The sequence below is a fragment of the Natator depressus genome, chromosome 17 (assembly GCF_965152275.1).
Source record: "Natator depressus isolate rNatDep1 chromosome 17, rNatDep2.hap1, whole genome shotgun sequence".
NCBI lineage: Eukaryota > Metazoa > Chordata > Testudines > Cheloniidae > Natator > Natator depressus.
Genome location: NC_134250.1, coordinates 16,636,414 through 16,662,469, shown reverse-complemented (window position 1 = coordinate 16,662,469; position 26,056 = coordinate 16,636,414). Strand labels below are relative to the sequence as shown.

Below are 26,056 nucleotides of genomic sequence, written 5' to 3'. Positions count from 1 at the left end.
TCCAGCAGTGCATTACGTGAGGCGACTAACTTCTGTCACAAGTGTTTATTCCTCTCATCCTCTCCGCAGAGGGAGACACATGGACAAGGGAGGATTTTTTAAGTTGTTATACATGCTACACCATGTTTATGTTGGACAAGGCGGGCCAATGCAACATGCCTTGCATTTGAAATGGAAGGTGGTGAGGTTTCTGATGGTCCTCAGTCCCTGGAGGCATTTGTTTCCCAGCTGTGGGTCAGCCCATTTTAATGAGAATTATCTCCAAATCCCATCAGCAGCTTTGAAAAATATCAGCCCAAGTATTCTTGCCACCTGCAGCATAGACTACTGTTTGTACGTCACAGGCTTGCATGAGGGTTTGGTTTTCTTCACACCCCCGCAAACCTCTGCACTGTCTGTCTAGGTATGCAAGTCACTATATGGAATGCAATTTCTACTACTGAAAGCTCAAACTTTTAAAATTCATTTTACAAATGTAAAGCAGAAGTGATTACCAAACAACAGATGGCACACCAAATATGTAACTATTCTAATACTACTTCAGGCATCTGTAACATCCTCACAAGATACTAACTAAACCCCTGCAAAATTGATAAATATCCTCCTATTATACAAGGGAAAACAGAGACATGGAGAGGTGAAATGACTTGTTCAAGGTTATGGAACTTGTAGTTAAAAGATCCCTCACAAGGACAGCTGACTGATCAAATTACCGTCACTCTCTCTAACCATCTAGGACATCCTTTATGTCCACACTGGCACTATTGGCCAATTACAGTATTTCCTACTGTTTCCATTGTTGCTACCCCAAGAACCACCAGTGCCACTTAACAAGGAAACTCAGCCCAGATTTCAGCTCAGCAACACCTTCGCCAGTTAAATCATTCTAGCACATCTGAGTTGTCAGCGTATTTGGGCAGGTAGTTCTCCAAGAGGAAAAAATATGAAGGCAGTTTTCACAGCTGGAATTCCCATCTCACTCCAAGCCAAATACCAGCAGCCGAGTCTCTACCTCATCCTGCTCATGTTCAAATGGTGGAAGTGGCTACACAGGGGATCTGCTGCCTCTGAAGGCTTCTGCCATTTGCAATGTGTGGCATTTCTTAATCTAAGCCTTGCTGCCCATAGGGCTGCTGTCTGGAGTGCAAAACACATCTGGAATTTTCCAATTCATTATTTTTCCAGTGTTACTAAAGCGAGTGAGAGACACAAAAACTGGTCTTCAACAGAGGACCAGAGTAGGAGGAAGCACAGTCCGGTGGTTTGGGGGCTAGCCTGGGACTCGAGACAGCTGGGTTCAAATTCCCTGCTCAGCCACAGGCTTCTTGTATAATCTTAGGCAAGTATCTGTGTGCCTCAATGTGTCTCTGTGAAATGGGGATAATAGCACGTGCCTACATCACAGAGGTGAGGACACCGGAGTTGGTTATGGTCTCGGATACTACAGCAGTGGGGGCCACATAGAACTGACAGTAAATAGCACATGTAACCTCTGTAGAAGTGATAACACAAAGCATATACCAGGGGGATGAAGAAAAACACACACACACACACACACACACACACGCACACACACACAGAGGAAAAAGAGAAATATAGTCCTAGGCTAGGAAGTTAATGCACATTTGTAGCCAGGAAACTTCAGAAGGGAAAGCAGAAGAGAAATGCCCTCAGCTTCCCTCTTAAAAACAGGTCACAGGCTCACTCCCATGTTTAGTATAACTCTGGAGGCCAAACTGGCACACACGTGCACACCCAGTCTGGAGACACAATTCCTGTGGTAATTATACCAGGTATAATTCAAGGTAACTAAACATGCAGGTAAGATAGATACGCTGTGTACATGCAAAAAGAAAAGGAGTACTTGTGGCACCTTAGAGACTAACCAATTTATTTGAGCATAAGCTTTTGTGAGCTACAGCTCACTTCATCGGATGCTGTAGCTCACAAAAGCTTATGCTCAAATAAATTGGTTAGTCTCTAAGGTGCCACAAGTACTCCTTTTCTTTTTGCGAATACAGACTAACACGGCTGTTACTCTGAAACCTGTGTACATGCAGTTACCTGATTTGTAAGCATCATTATGGTAACTTTGTAAATCAGGTGCAGTCACACTCCTCAACCAGCTACAAATCTGACCTTTAAAAACAAAACAAAATACAAACCCAGAACCCGATCCTGCTGCTTTGTGCTGCTGGATCTCTGCACTTGTGCAGGGCTCCACCGAAGTCAATGGGGAGTCGCCGTGCATGCCGGGGTTTGCAGAACCAGAGCCATGGTTGTATAAAATGTGTAAGACCTTGAGTTTCCCCCTACTCCTGCCAAGAGCTTTAAGTTACATTAGGTATTAAAAAAACCAGACAAGCAAATAAATAGCCACGCTGCTCCAAAGCCCAAGCTGTCTCTCTCTCAAATACTTACGGTAGCATCTGAGCACCTTGCTGTCTTTAATCAGAGCATCTCTGTGAGGTGGGACAATGCTAAGATCCCCATTTTACAGATGGGGATCTGAGACAGAGAGTACATCTACACTGCAATGCAAATCCCCACAGCACCCACTCTCAGAGCCCAGGCCAACTGACGTGAGCTCCCAGGGTTAAAAACAGCTGCGTAGATGTTTGGGCTCAAGCTGCAGCCCGGGCTCTGAGATTTCACCCTCCCCTGCCTTGCAGGGTCTTCACTGCGATTTTTAGCCCTGTAGCCCGAGCCCTGCAACCCCAAGTCAGCTGACCCAGGCCAGCCACAGCTGTGCCTCAGGACCCATTGAGAATAAGTCCATGCCCAGGATTGTACAGGAAGTCTGTGGCACAGCAGGGAGTTGAACCGGTGTCTCCAGAGTCCAAGGCCAGTACCCTAACCTGAGAGACACCCTTCCTTCCCTGAGCTATCTGGGGGGTGGTCAGTGGAAAGACACCATGGCAATGAAATAGGCCCTATGGGTTCAACACATCTCAAAGCCTTTACATTTCAGGGTGGGGTGCTCTGCAGCCTTAGGGAGCTCCAAGCAGTACGTCTTCTTGCCTGGTACTTTTGAAGTGGGAACAGTTAGTCTAGGCTGATAAGAAACACAGCGATATCCCAGATAATCATGCTGTTACTGAGAGAAGAGGGCTGGTTTCCTAGCTCAGGGCCCTGGCACCAGTTCAAAATGCTATATCCCTGGCACACCCTCCAGCATACTTCATTATATAAAACAAACAGCCCTTCACCTGACGTATCAGTCACAGCTCCGTGGGGTGGATCTTCCATTCAGTCAAACAAAACCCACAGCCAAGCTGCGTTCTTTCCACATGCCGCGCGCTATCCCCATCCTTCCCTCCTCCCACACAACAGACCTGGTTGCTAATGGATGGATGTACAGATTAGTGATGGAGTTCTATGCCAGATGTCTGCACCTTTCACTACCTCACATCCCCTGGTACACCCAGACATTGCCAAGGAAACTCCTGCTTTGAAGGTTATTGTCCAGCCCAGCAAACAGCTCAGCGAGCTTTTCAAATTACACGAAGTCCACTCTAATGTTTAGAGCGAAGTTCACTCCTTCATTGTTACACAGAGATTTGCAAGTAGAAAGGATTCCTCTAGTTAGGGCCAAGAAAAAAAAAAAATCAACAGCCTAATAAAAAACCCCCAAAGCATTCAATCTTAGGTACTTTTATGGGACCCATCACCATGCTATCTGAACACCTCACAATCGCACATGTATTTATCCTCACAATACCCCTGAGAGTAAGGAAGTGCTACTATCCACATTTTACAGATGGGGAACTGAGGCTAAGTGACTTGATTAAGGTCACCCAAGGAGCTTGCGGCATCCTAACCACTACCTCTCCAGTGGTTTTTCACTACTTTTGCAACAGATGAGCGAGGCCCTAACCTATGACCTCATGGATACAAAAGCACAAACACTTTCATAGCTCCACCAAGCCCCCACACTCATCATCTTTGGCCACAACTAACTACAGTTTGCTCAATCATTTAATTTCAGCAAGGGCAAAAGGTTTCAAATTGATAGGCCTGAAGACAGAAGACCTCTGTTTACCCACGGAACAGGTCCAGCATAGGCAGCATCCGTGGAATGGGAGAACTCTTCTCCATTTGTACATTAAGGAAGGGCTATCAAACCATACTCCCAAACAAAACGGTAGCTACCACCAACACTATGGAGGAGGCAGCATATTATCTCCTCCCCAGAATGATCAGCTTGTGAGAAATCAGGCTCAAACCTCAAAATTTATTTCCCTTCCTGCCCATTTATGGAGGTTGTGCAGAAAGGCGGGTGAATTCCATGCTGCTCAGTTATATGCATGCAGCTGATACTGCAGGAAGCAGGAGGTGCAGGCAGGGATGGTAGGGCACAATTACTTAGCCTGGAAAGGACCAGTGTTAATGGGGATGTGGTCGTTAATGTGTGGGGAAGGAAGCGAATCAAACCCTCTTTTGTCCCTGGCCACGTGAGAGACCGAACAGATCCCACTCAAAAGAGCATCACTGGAGGACTCTACGTTTTTCTACGCAACGTTTATTTTGGCAGACATGGAAAAAAATCGGCAAAGACAAGTTCATGCAGAACATTTTATTTTTTTTCCTGAGTTTAAAGCTTTGGGGTTTTTAAAAGCCATATAACAATACAGAAAAAGACAAACTGTAGGACAGCCAGGGTGCACGGGATGGAACAAACAGGACTGAATGCTTCCCCAGCAATATTCAGTGTCCACAGAGCACTTTAACAGCTCTGTCACATCTGCACAGCCATTCAGCAAGCTGGCTAGCTTATCGCTAGCGCAGGCACATCCACCCAAGCTGCTGCTGAGATGTGCCCACAGACACACACACAGACTCACTGGCTCAGGAGATCATCAGGACACACACTGTGGCTGGATTTTTTAAAAAGGACTTGGTGATTTTCACAGCCATGCAAATTAAGATGCCAACACAGGTCATCAAATGTCATGCACTCTGGAGACTAAAGCTGGTCTACATGGGAAAGTTCGACCAGTTATATGGTTTCACTCTCTCTCCCACCATGTAAACTCTAATCCCGCTAGTGGCTTTTTCCAGTGTAGCTTAAACCTCTTCCTAAGCAACAAACATAAACTAACCCCCAAAAGCGTCCACATGGGGTGTTATAATGGCAGAACTAGATCAACATTAAATTCATGCCTCAGAGGTTATATAGAGGGAAAAAAACAAAACACAACTTTCCCATGTAGACAAGGCCTAAAATGATCACCCGTGGGGGTGGAGGGGTTCACAAACACACACACAAATAGGTGTATCACAGCATGGGACGTTTGCACTTTCCTCTGGACGCCTCAGTTACTGGCTATAGCCAGAGTCTTCATTCCAGGGTAGACAGGCTAACGGTCTGATGTGGTATCAAATTTGGCACAAGTTTCTCAGCACAGTGATGGGTTGAGCACAGGAACAGCAGCACTGCCTGCTGACCCCTCCCTTTGTACAGGATGCTACATTGATAGGAAATTAAAAACTAATCCAGGCCATCCCAGGATGCATTTACAGGAGAAGGCAGATCAAAACAAAAACCAACCCGCAAACCACTGTTGACAAGCCAAGAAAAGACTGACCTTCACAGACAGGTTTTCCACAAAGGCTCAGTAATAAAAGTACCAATTTTCCAGTGACACGTCTCATTAACTCTTCTCCATTTCCCTCTGGCTTTCAACTCTCAACACCTACTTACAACCTCAGTTGCAGCATCCTATGCAAGAGTTGACGGGGGGTTGGTCATGCAGCATTAGACTTGGCCACAGAAAAGAGGTAATGCACTCAAACAGTCTGCCCAAGGCCGAGAATTACATTGGCTCCTAACCAAATTTTATCAATGGGTCACTGGCCCTGAGACGACTTTAAAGGCAGGACAGCAGCAGAGTAGGAGGACAAAGAGAAATTTGAGCTCTACAGATACAAGAGGGTGAGGGAATGCACCAAGGTGAGAAGAATTCAGGGCAGCTGCATCTGAAGTGAGATCTTTATAATGTAGCGACATCGGCTAGCGATTTGGCCAATAATCTGCAAAGCCAATGTATGCATGGCCCCCCACTCGTGAAAACATATAGCGAGGGTGGAGGGATGTCCTGGCTGGGAAGTCGGGAGTCCTAGGTTCTGCCACTGGACTTACTGTGTGACCCTGAGTAATTCATTTGAGCCTTAGTTTCTCCATGTGCAAAATAGGGATAATGCTACTTCTCTAACACAGTGCTGTTGCAAGGTTTAATCGGGAGGCAGTAGTGGAGAGAGCACTGGACTGGGACTCAGGTGACCTGGATTCTATTCCAGGCTCTGCCACTGGCCCACTGCATGACCGTGAGCAAGTCACGTCACTTCTCTGTGCCTCAGTTTCCCCATCTGCAAAACCGGGATAACGATGTTTGTGCTACTCTTCAGGAAGCTGGGAGTCTCGGGTTTCAGTGAAATGGTTTTTATTTAGTGATTACCTCAACAACGTGATGGCTGAACCCTCCTTTTTTAACGTGCTTTCAGATCTACGGATGAAAAGCGCTGGGTAAGAATAGGTGCTATTATTATTACTATTAATAAACATAGCTAAGGCTCTTTGAGAGCCTCAGGTGAATGGAGCTATTCGAGTGGCAAGTGTTATTCTTCCTTTTTCATTGGCAACACCATCCTGTTGGCTAGGTGCCCAAATTAGGGCAACTTTAAAAGCTGCACTAACGTTATATTTTTTTAAAAAGTACCCGCCGTGGAACTAGGACGGGGTGGGCAAACTTTTTGGTCTGAGGGCCACATCAGGGTTCCAAAACTGTATGGAGGGCCGGGTAGGGAAGGCTGGGTCTCCCCAAACAGCCTGGCCCCCGCCCGCTATCCGCCCCCTCCCACTTCCTGCCCCCTGACTGCTGGGAAATCACTGGCACTGCTGCTGCAAACCTGACTGACGGCTGCGAGAATGGAACTGATCCCTCCTTGGCCAGTCCTGCTGCTGTTTAAACAGCTGTCGCACGCATTAGCGAAGAGCCACTTAACAGTTATGGCTTTCAAGGTTATCTCAGAAGCTGCACTCACACCTTCACCTCTTTGGGAAACAGATGGCTCGGTGGGTGGTGCAGGACATTTGGAGACTACTGAGCGTTTCGTGTCTAAATCCGCCCTCCCGCCGGTAGCCAGCGAGTTCTGTTACCACCTCCCAGTTGCCGGTATGTAATGGGTTACTGGTCTCCATCCTGTTCCCAGCTGGCCGAGTTTTCAGAGGAATCATGGGCTGAGCAGGCAAGAGAGTGAACCCCCTAGTGAGCAAGAAGCTCCTCCTGCCTCTTCCTATGCCCTAACCTAGTCTGTAGATAAACAAAGGCATTCCTAGATTTTGAGGCCAGAAAGAATCAAGATACCACTTCGTCTGACCTCCTACACAACACAGGCCAAAGAACCTCACCCAAAAGCTACTGCATCAAGCCTCTCACATCTGTTTGAGCTAGAGCCTTAAAAAAAAAAAAAAAAAAAAAAAAAAAATGTCCAATCTTGACTGAGGGTACGGCTATAAGGTGGAGGTGCAATTCCCAGCTCAATACATGGTTGCTTTGATTGCGCTAACACGCTAAAAACAGAACGCAGCCATGGCAGAGAGCGGCAAGAGAGGCTCGTCGCACCACGGATATGCCTGTCAGAGACACAGCTAGGTACGTGCTCGGGGTGGCTTCCTCCCCTGCTGCACTTGCCAGAGCAGGAACAGTCTCTTTAAGCAGATTAGCTTGATGAGAGCTCACGCCAGTGTCTCTCCTCACACCCCCCAGCTCAAAGTACAGAGACACCCTTGGAAAGTTCCTAGGTAAGTTGTCCCAATGGTTAATTACCATCACTTAAAAATGTGTGCCTTATTCATAGTCTGAATTTGTCCAGCTTCAGCTTCTAACCACTGGATCTGTCATGCGCCTTTTTCTCCTGGAGATTAGCCAGGATTTGAACCCGTGCCCACTTGGTAAGAATCTTTCCACTCGACCACCAAGCCACTGCATGTTTCAGGTGCTATCAGTCAGGCACTGTCTATGTTACTCAGTACAATAACACCCCACAACACCGGGTCCTCTTTTTGCAGCAAGGTCTGTTACAACGTTTGTAACTTTGGAAACAATTTTCTGGCACAACGTTCAACCTCGCAATGCACTAAATCGCGGAAACAGGCAGATCATTTTACAGTGAATTAGGAATTGTATACCGTGTATTTGTTAACCCCCACCACCACACTTAGCACTTAACTAGCATTTTATGGGGCTAGTTCTGCACTTCTTGATGTTATACACCAGTGTAAATGCACTGATTTCAAAGAAGTTACACTGGTATAAATCTGGTGCATGGCAGTGAAGATTCAGACCCTACAGCTGGGATTTTCCAGCCATAGGGGGTAGGTGCCCAAGTACCATTGACATTCAGTGGAAGTCAGGATTTTAATTCCTTTAGGATTCCTTGAAAATCCCCATCTACCTGGACCACACTGTGGCAGTTTTTGTTAAAATGCAAACATCCGCAGAAATGGAAAGGGATGAAGAATCATTCAGCTCAGCAACAGCTCATGTTGCTACCAAAGCTTGTTATAACACTAGATCCTGAACTGAATGACATGGAGGCATCGTAAAATTCAATGTGTATCACTAATGTGACATACGGCCCTCTTGTGAGCCCTGCAGGTATATAACAGCGCCTGCCAGCTAGAGAGAGACATGGTGACACAGAAGGTTTGCGGAGGAGGATAGTTGATTTGATCCTACCCATCGCGTCATTGATGTAATCATTAATAAAATGCATTTCGCTGAAACCCAAGACTCCCTGATTTCTCGAGAGTACTACAAAGGTCATCCCTGAGTTTCTTAAAATAGATTTGCTTGGAATTCTTGTTCCTACTCAATGAAGGAAAATTCAATCTGTTGACAACATTCTAATATTGCTTATTGCTATAGAAACTTAAGACCATCATAACCAATTAAAAATGTGCAAAGAATGAAAGCTATTCTCAGAGAGATGATAATAATACAGGTAAGACCCTAACCAATATGAGTCACTGAAATTAAGCCCTCTCTGTTCACTGAGACCCCCTCTTTGTACCGTTTCGGAACGCTCCCTCCTAAAGCATCAGAAGCAGCGTGGACCCATCATTCTTTTGCTCTCTCTGTGCTGCAATCTTGGCATCATTCTATTTTTAGAATAAATGATTTTAGGGTTCTCTTGGCAAATATCCATCTGCCATTAGCAGCGAATGGTCCGGGGCTATGCCAGGGGACCAGGAGCCAGGACTCCTGGGTTCTAAATCTTGGTTCCACTTACAACCGCACTCAAGTCAAGTCACTTTACCTCTTTGGCTTACAGGGTTATCTAGTTGTAAAACAGGTGTAACTTTCAGAGGTTTTGCGAAGTTAAATTAATATTTATGACGCCCCTCAAGATTCTCCAATGAAAGGTACATGCAAAATGCCATTAGTGTATTGAATCTAAAATGCCTAAAACGTTCTGACCCATGCAAGTTTACTCCTCATGCTTAGCCTCTCCCACTTGGATCCACACACTCTTGTATCAGACCTACAGCCAAGCATCCCAGGCCTGTTATATATGATGCAAAACGGCCATGTCCTACAGCATGCAGGAGTTCATGTGGCATGAACACCAGAGAAACCATTCGCTAGCTACTAGGGGGTCCAGATTCAGATCAAATGTAAGTGGGTGCAAATGCACTGAAGTCAATTTAATGGAGCCAAAGCGATTATACCACATCTGAATTTGGCCCTATGAGCCCATGAGGAACAGGTGCAGAAAAGGCATCCAGTGGGCATGACCCACATTTAACCTGCTAGTTCTCATTACCTCTGTGATCTGATTGGTACTCTCTCTGATCAGCTCCTCCCACTCCTCCTCCGTTGTCATGGCGAGCTTCAAATCCCGAGTCTGCAGGGCCTTCTGGAGAAGCATGCACGCCTGTGCCTGGAATGGAAGGAAAAGAGGGACATGTGAAACTCTGCTCTTTTTGGTGGATGGCATTAGCCACCTAGCTACAGATCACTGAAACCCCCAGTTAAATATGGGGATGGGGATAGTCTGCATTAGACTCACCAGCACAGTTAACGCTTTGTCACAGAACATTCATTCTCCCTTTCAGAGTCATTCCTAACACAAGGCACTTGCGTAACATACTGGAATTATTCGGTAGAACGGATGCATTTTAAAATGTGAGTCAAGCGGGTGGAGAGATCACCGTTATTTCAGAATCAACCTTTTATGGCAGAAATGCGCCCAAGTCCAACATATATAGTCTCCATAAATCTATAAGCAACCTTTTCAGTCACTTTACCTTTTATTGTGCTCTAGCTCTGTTGGTAAATGCATTACACACAAAACGTAAAAGATTGGAGCTGGCAGCCTAGCGAATGCTCCGTTGCAAAAGGAAGCTGCAGATGGAAACTGCAGCTCAAAGCAGCACTCAGCCTAGCCCTGGAATAAAACGCACTCATTAAACCTACATGTTAACAGGACCATTGAAGAGGAGTATCCAAAAGAAACCCAACGGGAATTTCCAGCCTTCTCACGTGTCCTCTTCTAGTTCAGAGATTCTATTTGAAGTCCCCGCTTAGGTACAGGCAATGCACAAAGCAAACAAAAGAAACACATCAAGACATTATGCCAACCATTAGTGTCAACACGCTGTAGGATTTAAAGGGGACACTTCCCTGACAACAAAATGTCAGAAAGAAAAAGAGCGAGTGAATTCTAGCCACAGATAGAAACACCATATTGCTGTCTGCAGATACAGTCACAAAGGGCTAATTTCAATCTGGGTGTGTGATGTGGTATATAAACCCCGCACTAGCATGAAAGGGTTTAAGGAGCTGCTTTGGGCTGGGGTGGCCCAGCCTCCTGGTACTGGCATCTACACACTGCTATTTTTAGCATGACGTCTCCTGCTGCCTCCCGCTGCCGGAACCTTTCCCCACGGCCAGAGCCTTTCACTGACACACGTAGGTACACACCACAGTCTGGACGCAGCTTGTGTGATGCTGGTGGAAGTCCACTGATCTAATCAAATTTATTCCTGAATTACAACCCCTGAGAGGAGAATCAGGCCCAGTGTGAAGAGAATGGGCAATAATGAAATAGCAATTACTGGCTTTACCTTTGCACACTGACAGAGATGCTCGTAAATTAAAACTGACAGTTCCAGCCAGTGAGCAGGGAGGTTTTTAAAAAAATCCATACTTGGTGCCAAATTAACATCCAACAAAAACAATAATTGGGAACATAGCATAATTTTGGTTAGAGTAATCAGCAATATTTTAGCTAGATGAAAATCAAAACCATGTATGTGTGTATGTCTGTTGGAATTTAGGGTGCAGGCTGGAGGCATGTAAACTATTCGAGTGACACCAGCTATTGTCACTAAATAGTGATGACAAGCAAAGTTCTTAAGGGACTAGGGATTTTGAGACACTTCATAGAGGCCTCAGAGTAGCAGCCGTGTTAGTCTGTATTCGCAAAAAGAAAAGGAGGACTTGTGGCACCTTAGAGACTAACCAATTTATTTGAGCATAAGCTTTCGTGAGCTACAGCTCACTTCATCGGATGCCTGATATGCGGAGGGCAGGTGCTCAGCACTTTACTGAAAATCAGGTCCCACTCAGGTCTCAAGTCACGAATCCAAAATGGTATCCGCCTTTTTCTGCGGAAAAGGACCTAGGGGTGACAGTGGACGAGAAGCTGGATATGAGTCAACAGTGTGCCCTTGTTGCCAAGAAGGCCAATGGCATTTTGGGATGTATAAGTAGGGGCATAGCGAGCAGATCGAGGGACGTGATCGTTCCCCTCTATTCGACACTGGTGAGGCCTCATCTGGAGTACTGTGTCCAGTTTTGGGCCCCACACTACAAGAAGGATGTGGATAAATTGGAGAGAGTCCAGCGAAGGGCAACAAAAATGATTAGGGGTCTAGAGCACATGACTTATGAGGAGAGGCTGAGGGAGCTGGGATTGTTTAGTCTGCAGAAGAGAAGAATGAGGGGGGATTTGATAGCTGCTTTCAACTACCTGAAAGGGGGTTCCAAAGAGGATGGCTCTAGACTGTTCTCAATGGTAGCAGATGACAGAACGAGGAGTAATGGTCTCAAGTTGCAATGGGGGAGGTTTAGATTGGATATTAGGAAAAACTTTTTCACTAAGAGGGTGGTGAAACACTGGAATGCGTTACCTAGGGAGGTGGTAGAATCTCCTTCCTTAGAGGTTTTTAAGGTCAGGCTTGACAAAGCCCTGGCTGGGATGATTTAACTGGGAATTGGTCCTGCTTCGAGCAGGGGGTTGGACTAGATGACCTTCTGGGGTCCCTTCCAACCCTGATATTCTATGATTCTATGATTATTAGTCACTTTTGATTCTCCTGTTTCTGATCTGTGATGTTCCCACCCAATAATTACTTGAGCTCTTCTGGAATACAGCTTCGTCACTGGTGCCCCTGGTAGGACTCTCCACAAGATCAGCATTTCACATAAATAAAATACAAAAGCAAGACGGCACCCTGGAGTTAATCTACAGTCCTGAGATGCTGTTAAAGCAATTTAAAGGAACCATTCTCTTGCTTTGCATCCTGGTGCAATCAAGATGAGTTGCCTGGACAAATGTTATTGAAACTGCAAGAGGAGAGATGACGTCTTTAGGTTTATGATCTTGTCTGGCCCCTCAAGTGAGTTACTGCCTTTCATTTACTTCAGGGGTCACCTATTCTCTTTATAATTGCACAAAGGCAACTCTCCACTACCGTCGGTGTATGCACCCAGACATGCCGTAATTGGTCTCATAAGCCATAGCTGCCTCTTAATTACAAGAAGTAGGTGAGAGCGCCTGCCTGGCATGTGGTGGTAGGAATCTGTAACTCTGGTTAAATCAACATCAATTGAATGACGTCCGCTGCAATTTTCTTTGAAATAACCCAGCTAATGGAGTTCCTGTTCGGAAGTAAAAAGCCTGGTTCCACAGTATATGTCTCTATTCTTGCTATCACGGTTGCTATGTGCCCTGAAGATGAGTCACTCCTGTAGCCCATGAACCTTAACAATCCCACCTTTGCTGGGAAGAAAGGTTTAGTTCTATTTCTATTGTTTTTATTCCAATGGAACTTGCTCTACGGGCAGGTAGAATTGCAATGGCTGCAGTTTTCAAAGAGACTTCACCGCCCCATCACTCCCTTTTATCTTCTAGATTGCTAATGCAAGAGGCAATTTTCCTCTTCTCAGATAATCATAGTCTTACCCCACAGACTTCAGTTTGGCATTGGGACTAGTTCTTCTGCATCAGAGTGAGAGGCATGGTGAGTTAAGAGGTTACGGGCTGACCTATTGCAATGAGGATTACTGTCACGGGTGGTTTTAATCTCCTGGCCCATATTCCTCCTTGTCTACTCTACCGCCAAACTCCTGCTCCAGGCAGACTGCATACTGAATGAACATATGAACTGTGGCTATCGATAAATCAAGCCCGGTAACATTAATGCTTCACTGTCCTTGGAAACGGCAAGAAATTAAACAATCCTGAAGAGAGGAAGTAAAAGAAAGGAAACTGCTTAGTTTCAGCAGGTCCCAAATTATAGCATGAAAGCAACCAACCAACACAACAAACCAGCAGCAAATTTCAGCACCCTCTTGTTCAGAGAGAAGTACGAATACCGGTCCTTGTTCGTATCATTTTATTTGCATGTAAAAATGGAACTTTGATTCTACAGCTCTACAAAAGGGACAATCGTGGACATCTGAAACTTGCCGGTGCTCAGATCTGAACCTCACCAGGCGCCCGGGACGGTGAGTGACAGCACCGCAATGGACTGGAAATTACCAGCCCTTAACAATAGTTTTAGAGTCCTAAACCAAGAGAGCACCCCCCTGAGAAATGACAAGCTATGGACCTGAAGGCTGGACACACATTAAAAGCTGCCTGCAGAACAACGGCCTCTGGGTGCCTACTGAAGTTAAGAGAATATTACAAATTAGGAAGGGATAATCTGCTGTTTGAGTGGGCTGCTCTAGGAAGCTTTTCCTTTTTATTTATATAGTGACACTTTAAGAGGGGTGAGAAAAAAGTCTGCTGGGAAGGAATACAAGAGTCACTGAAGTACAGTTATAACTCAAATTATCCACAAGCCATTTCCTTTCAGATGCATTGAGAAACCACTTGCTCTCTTCTCTTTATAGTTAATATTTCCTTAGTAGACAGAGCTTGTCTGAAAGGAGGTACATTGAGGATGTGAACACAATGCATAAGGAAATCAAGGAGTTCAAATTTGTCAGAATTTAGCTAGGGAATCTACATAGGAACACGCTAAGATTGCAACATGATTAGTGATTTGGGGTGCCCATCATAAGGGGGCCCGATTTTCTTAGAATGGGTACTCAGCACTTCCTGAGAACCCAGCTCTTTTAAAGGTGACTCAAGCTGATAGCCTAAGAATTAAGGCACCTAAAATTACTATTTACTTTTGAAAATTTAGGTGACTAAATTCTATGTCCAAGAGATAGTGCTGGCAATCCAAGAGGTGGGCCAGGGAGAGAGAGACCAGCAAAACCTATAGGGATGTAAGATTTCTATAAGCCAGTACTATTTATTTTTCTTTAAGTAGATGCTTAGAAACATGCCCTGCTCTGGGTACACGTGTATACATAAAAATACGGTTACAGTTAGCAATGACCTCTATGCTGTCCTTGCCCCGAACAGCTTGCCATCTACTAGAACTGTGAAAAATATGTGCAGAAAAAAGTTTCCAATGACATTAGCCTGTTTTCCATTCTGCAAAAATTATTATTATTTTTTTTTTTTTTGGCAGAACATTTTCACACAATGGCAAGGGTTTAAAAAGCCAAGAGTTTTGGAAGGGATGTAAACCCTCACATTCAGGACATAGACCAGCCTCTAGCTGAATGAGATAAGGGAGCAGTTTTCCTTGTGTGCAATGTGTCCCATACCTGGCTCCTCCATAATCTTTTGCACCCTCCTCTGAGTCCCGGCCAGCGTCAGAGACAGGATAATGGACTAGAGGGACTATTGGCCTGATCTGATCTGTGATTTCCTACATTTTAAACTGGATGTTTGCTGGGGCAAAAGAGAGACTGACCATGTGCACAGGAGAGCTCCCTACAGGGAGTGTGGTTCTAACAGTTTCAGCCCATGGACAGAGGCCAGCAAGGCTGAAGTTCTATCCCCGTCTACGCCACCAAATCTTCCCACCCCTCTGCATGTATGTGGCACTTTACAAAAAAGCAGTACAACTTTGTTCCCAATGGAGTCAGAGGGAGTTTGTCATTGACCATGCTAGAAGTGCAATTGGACCCTTTATTTAGTTGTGGCTCGTGACATATCATTCTCCCCATTTTACAAGTGTCAAAACTGAGGCTCAAGAAAATTACACTCAGAATACAACCTTTTCTCAGAATACCCAGGAGCTCCCAGCTCCAAACCCTGGGCTTAATCCACTAGACAAGGATACTTCTAGGACACACATATCGCTTCTCACCACACACATACCCCAACCCCTATATCCCCAAAATGAAAATTTGTAAGTGAAACCACATTCTGAGCTAGCTTAGATCCAGTAACCAGGTGAAAAACTTTATATCCCATTCTGGGTCCTATAAGCCATCTAGTTCCCCAGCCAAATCTACTATAGAAACCAGTTCAGGAAATTCAGCATTAACAAAAAAAGGGAGGGGGAAAAAAAGAAGAAGAAAAACACTAACCTTCCTCCCCATCCACCAAAAAATTTATCCAAAGAGGATATACACACATATCCATCTACCTACCCATAGGAGTAAATGGGGTAGAAACGCTCATTAGTAGTTCATGTGGAAGGACGAAAATGAACAACAATCCATAACATGCCAGTTCTGTGGTTTTCTGCCAGCTGTTTGTTTCTCTCTGACACTAACATGCATGTCAATTCAGTATAAACAGTCAAAGTCTCCCTTTAAAATACTAACTGTACACTCACTGCAGGAACTGAGATGATGGGGGATCCCCAAATCTTTCCCCTTACTTACAGGCTAACACACAGATCAATCAGGCTAAGATGCTGGGATATACAGCATGCCTCTATCTGTCCCAGTAAGGCATTGGCAATCTGATAATTTTAAATGGCAAGTGATAGGCTAACCATGAGCAACACAACCGCTGTTCTCCCGCTGACCGATCACATCTGCTGTGGTTGCGACATTGGAAACAAGACAAAGGTTACCCAAATCACCGTCCACGACAGCGTAGGGAAGGCATTAAAGGGCCTATTGAAAGAAACAGTCCTCTCCTTATTTTATTTCAGTTTAAAACAGATGGGAAAACTGAAGTCCAGACATGTTAAAGCAATCTATTCAACTCAAGATCGCAGAGGGAATCAGAGACAGAGTCAAGGAAAGAACCTTTGTTCAAAGTCTACTGTTCCACCAGTACAGATTCAACACCAGGGAAAGCAATGGAATTACTCTGGATTTACAATGCTGTAACTGAAAACAGGATCTGGCCCAATGTCTCCTGACTGCCAGTCTTCTGCCCTATCCAGAGGGCCGTGTTGCTTCCTGTAACATACCTAACCCTCAATAGGCAGAAATAATGTTGCTATGGGGCCCTGATCTTTGTTGAAGCCCCCCCCCCCCCCCCCCCACAACTGGCCAGCACAGATTATAGCAAGCAAAACGTGAAACAAAAAATTAAAAACCAAGAATGAGAGTACAGACTCACAACCCTGGAGACGGAGCAAGTACGGTGAACGAACAGCAGCAGGGCAAGCTTCCCCATATCCCATCCGTCCAAGCATGCCTGAATAGATCACTGCAGGGTTGCTGCATGGTTATTTCGCCCATTCAGTCCTTGGTGTCTTGAAGACTGCTGATGTTATGATACAGGCCTCACTTTAGGAAAGCACTTAACTACATGCTTAGGTCCATTCCTATTCAATGTAGCACATAGTTAACTTGAGGCATGTGCTTCAGTTCCATTAACTTTGATAAGACGTAAGCATCCAGTTAAGTGCTCTCCTGATTAGGAATGTGTTCCTGAATCAGGGCCATGGAAAATTGTCCTGTAGGCTCTGAAATGAGATCCAACTCACATGGCCACTGAAAACACATTAGGATAGCAACAACTCATTCAAAGACAGGCTTGAGAAAGAGCCACTTTCCAATTCAAAAGCTTAGAGATAATACAGTTGACTAAGAAGCCTCCACCAATAACTTTCTCCAACCTAGAGCTACGACTGAGATATTTCACCAGTGCAAGCAAAATGTGCCTATTCTGTGACGGGATTGGTTTTAATGTGCTAATAAGCAAGAAAAGTTGCCTATTGATAAAGATTAGAAATTTTTTTTTCCTGATCAAGTTGAGAAGTGAACAAAATCCTATTTCAGCATTACTGGTGCAAGACAAAGAGAATCCAAACAGCCTAAGAACCTTATTTGGGGGCTATTTAAAGGGGTTTAGAATGAAAGTATCCAACCACTTCTGGGAGAATGTGCATTATTATTAAGACACAGCAAGTGCTGTCTACTTTGGATCAGGGCAGCAATTCAGAAATGCTCCAAGACACACAGTTTTTTAGCCTAGTTGCAATCATGTCCACCTTTTAAGAATACACACTTGGTAACTGCAACTGGGCCTCCGGAAGCCAGGCATCTCCCATCCCAGATCAATGTCACCGGAGACCTCACCTCCTACAAGCAACAAGTCCCGGTAACAGCCGTCCCTAATGCATTTGTAAGGCTTTCAGCCATTCTATTCTCTTCTAGGCTACTGTAGGCCAAGAAGCCCCAACGCAGATCAGGGCTCCACTGGGCTAGGTGCTGAATACTTGCATTGCGAGACACAGTCTCTGCCTGGAAGAGCTGAAGTGACTTGCCCAAGGTCATACAGGGAAGAGTGTGTAGCGGAGCCAGGGATTAAAGCCAGATCTCCTCCTACAAAGTTAGGCCAACCTAGCTACATCATTCGGGTGTGAAAAAATACCACCCCCGAGCGATGAAGGTAAGCTAACCTAAGTTCTGGGGCAGACACCACTAGGTCAACAGAATAATTGCGTCACTGCAGTGAGGTCTACACTGAAGCGCTACAATGGCGTCGCTGTAGCTGTTTAAGGGTAGACACAACCTCAGTCTAATCTCCTCTGAGTTATGTATTTTGGTCTGAGTTACGCATTCCTCCAGGAATGGCCAATGCGGAATGCTGCTGCAGTAATAGTAAAAATCCCATAAAATGCACCACGGACATTGTGCAGCAATGTACACGGGTCGGAGGAGGAATTCATTCCTGACCTCAGAGGCCATAAGCTTATTCTCTGAAGCATGAAGCCTGACATAATTGCCCATCATATAACATTTTGCAAAATCCACTCTCACTAAAGCATACCAAAGGGCTGGTCATGTGCTCAAGAAGCAGCACTGGTTAATCCAATGGAAAATTTACAAGCCTAAACAAAATTCTCCTTGCCAAAAATTTAGTACAACAGGGTGTGTGGGGGGCAATTATGACACTTTACTCACCTGTTTAAAAAGGTTACAGAGCCAGCTGGATGGATAAGTAGAACCTTGCAGATTGATTTAATCACCATACATGAAGCATTTAAGTGGCACTTTTATCATCACATTTTACTACCTTTGACAAGTAAGAAAATCTCACCAAATACACTCCAACCACAATTCCTAGATCTTTACGCTTTTATGATTTAAAGCACTACCATTGTTTCAGAATGAGTAATTCTGCACTGCAACCTTGAATTCTCCAAAGAAGACAGTACCTGCCACATCTAAATAATAATAATAATAATGCAGATTCCTGAGAAGTAGCTGGATGCCTTCCGCTCTAAGATCCTTTAAATAACTGACAACGGTTTGCTTATTAGCACATTAAAAATAATCCCATCACATACTAGACACATTTTGCTCCTACAATATGTGGAATATCTGTGTGGTGTCTCCTTGCGTGAGCAAACTATCAATGAATGTTTTTAAGTCAACTGTTTTACACTGATCCAAAGAGTCTCTCCCTCCCTCCCAAGCTTGTCTTTAAAGCAAGTTAAACAATGTGTAGTAAACACAAGGCTTTCTGTGTTTTTATGAACAGCTGTAACACCCAGTCTCAGTGATTCCTCTCCCTCATGAAAAAAAACCAACTCAGCAGGATTCATCTGCAGTTTTAGCACCCAGTCACTAGCTCAGGAATGCTGCAGCACTTGGGGAAAAACAAACCCAGATAACCAAACACCTGTTAGATAGAGAACTAACCCCACTTGGCAGAGTTAACCAGTTCAGAGAGATGGGACACTGACCAATGAGGTTCAAGGGCAATGACCTGGTAAGAGAATTCTGGCATTGCCAGCTGCTGGCAAGGGAAAAGGCACTGGTGTTTCTACCCTGGACCCTGCTTCCGAGGTGCCATCTTTCACATTTTATGGATCTGAAACTTCATTCCCCAACAGCTGATAAGAGATAAGGATCTTTCGGTTTCTTCTACCCCACTCCAGAACCTGCTGGAAGGAGGAAGAGATCACCACCATTCTATCCCGCCCCCAGTCCCTGTTTCGTTGGTCTTCTGTTTCTCTCCCCTCCTTCCTCTGCTCAGTGGCAGCAGTGTCAAGTTCCAAGTTCTTTCACTGCTGCCCCCAGGGTACTTTCACTCTGCTGCTACTTCGGGCTTGTCTATACTACACTGTTCTGCCACTTTGAACTATACTGATATAGATAAAGGAGTACAAGTTCCCCTAGTGTGCACGCAATTTTACTGGTACAAAAGCACTTACACTGATACAGATTATTCTGGGTCAGGAAGGGGAATAAGCGATACCAATATAAGGCACCTTTAACTGCTACTATTGTGTCCACACTACAGTTATGCCAATATAGGCCCCATCGGGGGGGGGGGGGGGGAATCCTTAACTTTTGTAGTACACACCAGCCCCTAGCAAAGCTCTGAGCAGCTACTGAGGCACTGCAGCCGTCTGTCTGAACACGCAGGCAGACCACACTGCATCCATTCACACTCAGGAGGTTTTCCTTCACAAGCACAAAGACTAGAAGATATTTTGTTTAAATTAAAAATTTTAGCTTCTTGAGTAATTGATGACCTGGGCTGCCCACATTCATCAGAGCAAGTCCATTTGCTCCCAGCTGGAGAGTGGATTTTTCAAGTGCTGCAGAAAGGTACAAACATTTGGATGCAATATGAAGTCTCAATTTTATATTTAAATCTCCACAGAAAGAGGAATTCCTCTCCCCACATACAGGCTGGCTTCCAAAGGCAAAGCCAGTCTACTTCTGACAAACCCAGGCAAAGAATGGTCTTTTTGCCAGCATGAGATCCCTGCACTGCCTAAGTAATGAATTTGAGAGGGCCAACAGCTACAAAATGACAACAGGGAATCAGGAGAGTAGGAAGCTCTGAGTACAGCTATTACTTTAAACACTATGACAGCTGTAGTCCATCCTGCTGTGGTACAGCAATGATAGTTATCTCCCAATAAAAACACAAACAACAAACAACAACAACAGGAGAAGAAACACAGAACACAATATGCAGTAATAGGTGCCTTATAAATGTGGACAATAGTGATAAGCACAAATGCCTCTGAAAGTTTGCTATGAGGTATTAGCAAGTATTTAAGCTCCTGGTGTGTTCTCTGCATAGTCTCAGATCTGCAGTATCAGACCAGACTTAGTGCCTTTGAGCAGAGCTTCACTACAAGCTTACAATTAAATGCCATTAAAAAAAAAATCTCCTATTCATATAATATTAATGCTCTGCTGAACACAGGAGAGCAAGCTGCTTTGCTTGTTCCCAGGCACCAGAGCCCAAACTGGACCCCAAAACACTGTCTAATGTTAGGTGCCTCTGAAAAATGTAATGATTTCGCCAACCCGGGCAAGGTACATGCAGCGCTATCTATCTGCCACTTACAGTGTGTAACATTGCCCTCCGATGACTTCAAGGGCGATTCAACTGCAAACCAGGCCTAAAAAGGGCATTGTGGAATCCCACGGCCAGTCCCTCTCAGCAATTTCCGATGGAAAAATATTCCGTTCACAAGTCAAAGGATGTTTACCCCCACCTCCTCCCCTCAATGGCCAGCCCTGCAACTCCCCCCAAGTCAAGCTGGGCTCTTTTCCATCTTACACAACACCCCCACGAGTAGGGGTTCTGCTGATCAGCTTCTCAGTTACACCTGTGCAGCCCCATTGGCACAGGTGTAGCTGATCAGAACTCAGTAGACAACCATGCACACACACTGGTACAAAATCCAGTTTTGTGCTGTCACTGCAGAGCTAACAGGAGTTCAGCAACAGAAAGAGTATTTTACCATTTTTTTTAAAGTCAGCAGATATGCCTAATGCACACCGGAAGGAGGTGCCTTCCTGCCTCCCGGCATTTTTCAGAGTACATCGGCTATATAGTAATTCAACACAAAGGACATACAGGCACCAGGCCCCGCAAAGTTCAAGTATTTCAGGGGGCTTCTAATTTTTTTGCTTCTCTTTCACCATAGACTACTGGGCAGATGCTATTGATAACATTACTTATGAAAAGAAAATTCACACTGATCCCCTTGCCCTCTTCCAATCCGAAATGTCTGATGAAGTTAATCAGAATAGATGTAGCAATCCATATATTGACTTCTTGTTTTGTTGAACATAAAGATTTATTTTCCCTTGAGGTAAATATTGACCAAAGCAGATGGGCCAATCAGTCTTAATATTCACCTCACCAGAAGTCAGTATCTTCTTATCCTAAAATTTAAGAGGGGGGAGGGGGGGGAAAGGGAGAATATACTGATGCCAGAAAGGTTTTGTGACTTGCCCAAGGTCATATGATGAACTAGTGGCACAGCCGGGACCAACACTCTCACATGCAGATATATAGTCTCTCGCTCTAGTTACAGCATCTCACTACAGGACTGGGCTCTTAGCAAAGAGTGTTGGAACTGTAAATATAAACTGTGCTATACATCTGAAACGGGGCCACCAGGTGAAAGGTCTAGTTCTGTGCTTTCACCTTTGCCAACAGCACAAGTGTTCAAAAACCACAAGTCAGCCTCCAAAAACGAGATTTAAAAAAATATATATATATATCTTGTGATTTCTCCCCAGCTGGGAGCCCCAGAACCTTTTGGTTTTAAATGCAAGCAGAGATCCTCATGGAATACTGCAGTAGCTGGGGCTTCAAGAAAAAAGGTCAAATATCACAAACCTCAGAATAGAGAGAGTTAGCAACCACCTCCCTCCTTACCCAGACTTTTCTTCTTCCTGAGAAACAAGGTCCTGATCCTGCTAATGCTGAGGCACATGAGTAACTTTACACACCCAAGTAATCCCATCAAACTCCATGGAACTTCTCATGTGCCCAAAGTCATCTGCATGCCTAAGAAAGCCCTTGTCCTGCAATAAATTCTCCTCCAAACAATTCCTGAACTGGATGGCTCCTCCTGGTCCAAAATGCTGCCTTTCCATAATTCAGAGAGGCACGTGCCAGTGTTTATTTCAAGGCTATTCATAATGAGGCTACTGCATTAAGCAACCTAGTTAAAAAGACCTTGCTAGAGCCAAATCCTCAGAGCTTTAAGACCAATATACATGCAAAGAAAAAGTGTCCTAATTATCATTTTACCCATACATTCTCTCTCTTTCAGTTGTATTCCCCAATTCACTCAGTGAGGCTCGTGACTTTGCAATTGATGGACAGAGCTTTTCATCTCTCTCAAACTCTAACCAGCCAAATAATGAAAAATTAAAATTCGGATTCACTCAAGTATCAGTTTGGAGTTTAACATTCAAACAATTTAAAAAAAAAAATCACGCCAGTAAAGCTGCCGTCTGGGAAGCAAAAGCACGGGAGCACATATTGGGCCAAATAATGCAGTTTCATCATTTAAGACAATCCCACAACCCTTAGTCCTGGAAGGAACGCTATAAGGGAGGTAATGTTGCCTAGTGGATAGAGCACTGGATTAGGACATAGGAGAACGGGGGTCTCTGGCACTGGCCTGGTAAGGTATCTTGGGCAAGTCACATCAGCGCTCCGTGCCTCGGTTTCCCCATCTCTAACACAGGGATGACAACACTTTGTAAGGCACTTGGGATCTGTGGATAAAAGCATTCTATAACAGCCAGGCATTATTGTTATTACGGACGTCAGGAGGAGGACTAGCATAAATGGGTTCAGTAACTACTCACACAAGTTGCAAGACTGGGTCCTAACTGCATCTTCTTTGGCAAAATAGGAGAGCCATAATTTTCCAGCTGCACCCACCACAGCAGCTCTCCCATGGAAGCCAGAGCACAGACAGGAATTGCTGTGCCTCACAGGGCATAAGAATACCTGGTGGTTCTGTCTGCATTACAGCCTTCCTTCACTGGCGGCCATCAGCAACACATTCCAGGCCCTGTTTAGGATAGGGTAGTCAAGGCGATACAACGATCTCTCCGTCGCAGGTTGTAAGAATCTCAACTTCCTCCACCCATCAAAGGCCAAGAAAAGGGTCAGCACTGCACATATGCTCTCCCTGCCATTTTCGGCTTTGCAGTATGTGAAAGGAAAGCAGCAAGCAGAATAGTAGCCACATACAAATCTGAGAGCAAAGCAGTGATTTCTCTCCTAGGGTCTGATGCTGGTCCCATTCAAGGCAAAGGCAAAAGTACCAGTGACTTCAATGGAACAGGATTTGACCCTAAAAACCATAAAACATTCCGTACCATCTATGCCACATAAATCCAGACGATCCAGCCATTCAGTCACCCACTGCATCAAAATAAGCAAACATAAGAGAGTCATCCCTCATTTTCTCCACACTTAATTATTAAGCATGTTACAATAGCCTTGTAACCGAACAAATTTATTCCACTTGCTCCACAAAGACCCTTCCAGTGACTAGACCAAAAAGCTTTGCTGAACAGGAGGAACAGAATGCACAGTAGAGGATTATTCTCAAATGCGCGGCTCTTTAAAAACCTCAGATGGCAAACAGAATTCAGTAGGTTACGAAATCACTCAGACTTGCAACTCACTGCAAACTCGTCCACTGGAGACAGGTACGGCTACTACAAGCCCAGTGAATGACTCCAGCCAGGAAAGCTGGTGGAAGTTCTTGTTATCAGCTGTAACCTGTAGCACTGAAGGAAAGAGGAACCGCAAACTGGTGTGCCAGAACGCATTTAACAGAGAGCCTCTATTCTGATGGAGTAACAAAAAAGAAAAACATACCCTTCCTCTATCATTGGGAATTTGCTAGAGAAACCATCATCTTGCAATCAAATATGAAGAATCTAGCAGAGTGAATATTTTACATGCCCTAAAAACCAAAATGGAGGAAAGAACTGGGGCAGAGACCATTCTTTTGTTCTGTTTGTGTACAGCGCCTAACACAATGGGGTCCTGGTCCATGACAGGCTCCTAGATGCTCCAGCAATATAAAAATGACAGAGACAAGGTGGGTGACGTCATATCTTTTACTGGATCAACTTGGGTTGGTGAGAGAGCCAAGCTTTTAAGTGACACAAAGCTCTGCTTTATGAGAGCCTCTTGCAGACCGTGCAGCTCAAAAGTTGGTCTCTCTCACCAATAAAAGATACAACCTCACCCACCTTGTCTCTCTAACGTCCTGGGGCCAACACAGGTACAACAACACTGCAAACAAATAAGTCATGACATACAGACAGGGCTATATTTTCAAACAGAGCTCAGCACCCCAAAATCAGTCCATTTATTTAGGTGTCTGAATGGTAGTCAAGCTCTTATTGAAAATCTGGCCCAGAGAGATGGCATGTGTCTAGTAGCTGCCAAAGGTGCTGGAGCAATAACCTAATCTCACCTGTTTTATCCACAGAGTAGGTAGAGCACAGACAGCAGCAGCAGTGCAAGCTTCTCCACCTGGTCATCAAGAACCTATCAACTTGCCTCAGAAGCCTGACGCGGGGGGGCCCCACCTCAAGATTGCTTCAAGCCCCCAAGTCTATCTGTCTTCACCGTCTCTGCTGAGACAGGCTAGTGCCAGTTGTGGGTTTCTGTGTGTGCCACGCAGACATTTGTCCACTGGAAAACAGATTCTGATCAACATTTGCAACAGGCCACTCAAGAGCCATCACACAGCAACCAGAATAAAAAGTTACCACCACCACCGAGGGGAAAACAGAGGTGTGAGATGATCTTTCAGAAGAGGCACACACAGGTGCATATGATGCTCCCAAGAGAGTTTGAGTGCACAAAGTAAGCCACATCTATGGCTGAGATGTAGCACAACCCCATTTACACACCCCAGTTGGTAACCAATGCAGGTATGTACCACAATGGAAACTCAGGCATTGGCTCCTCTGGAACCCATGCGTATTTAAATGTTTCAAGCTCCCCTGAATGGGTTAATATGATCCTTTTTTTATTTTAAATCAGCCCAGTCTAACAGGTGAAAATAAAAGTGGCTTATAAAGCAACTCAGGCCAGAGGGCTGCATTTAAAAATGGCACAAGACACGTTTCCAAATAACATCAGAGGCTATGTATAGATTCAGCAGCATCTAATGGAAAAAAAGGGTTTCTTTGAGTTTTCCTGAGGCAAACAACCGGATGTCAAATTCACAATTCCACTGCAGAAGTGGAAGGCTGAGATGGCATACATCCACAATACAGCTCAAAGGTCTAGGAATTGAAGGCTTGATCCTGCCAGGAACACAGCACTCTGGCCCCAATCAGCAAAGCCCTTCAACACATGAATATTCCAGCTGAAGCCAAAGGGACTACTCCCATGCTTAGAGTTAAGCACATGCTTATGTGCTTTGCTGGATCAGGATCAGAGTGGCTCAGCACTGTGGGATTAACCCCTAAATTCAGCTTTTCCTTCAATTCCACCCAACTGGCCTAGACCACTCTTCTCTTTAAGCAAAAGAAGGTGGGGGTGAGAAATCAAGCAGAAAACTGTAATCAGGTTTCAGTGCAGACACCCCTAACTTTTACAGATACCTCTGCTCTTAAAAAATTGTCTGCCATGATTAAAAATAAACAGAGAGGTCTACAGGCAACACCGGCTGCAATAACTGCATTGCATAAAG

At 44.8% G+C, this 26,056-nt stretch overlaps 1 protein-coding gene across 1 annotated transcript in view; it reads right to left on the bottom strand.

Moving 5' to 3' along the window:
* Window positions 1-26,056, bottom strand: part of MYBBP1A (MYB binding protein 1a) — an 81,014-nt gene that overhangs the window by 9,491 nt on the left and 45,467 nt on the right. The window contains exon 24 of the mRNA XM_074974556.1: window positions 9,829-9,945. Within this exon, the coding sequence (XP_074830657.1) occupies window positions 9,829-9,945 (117 nt within the window). The remainder of the gene's footprint in view (window positions 1-9,828; window positions 9,946-26,056) is intronic.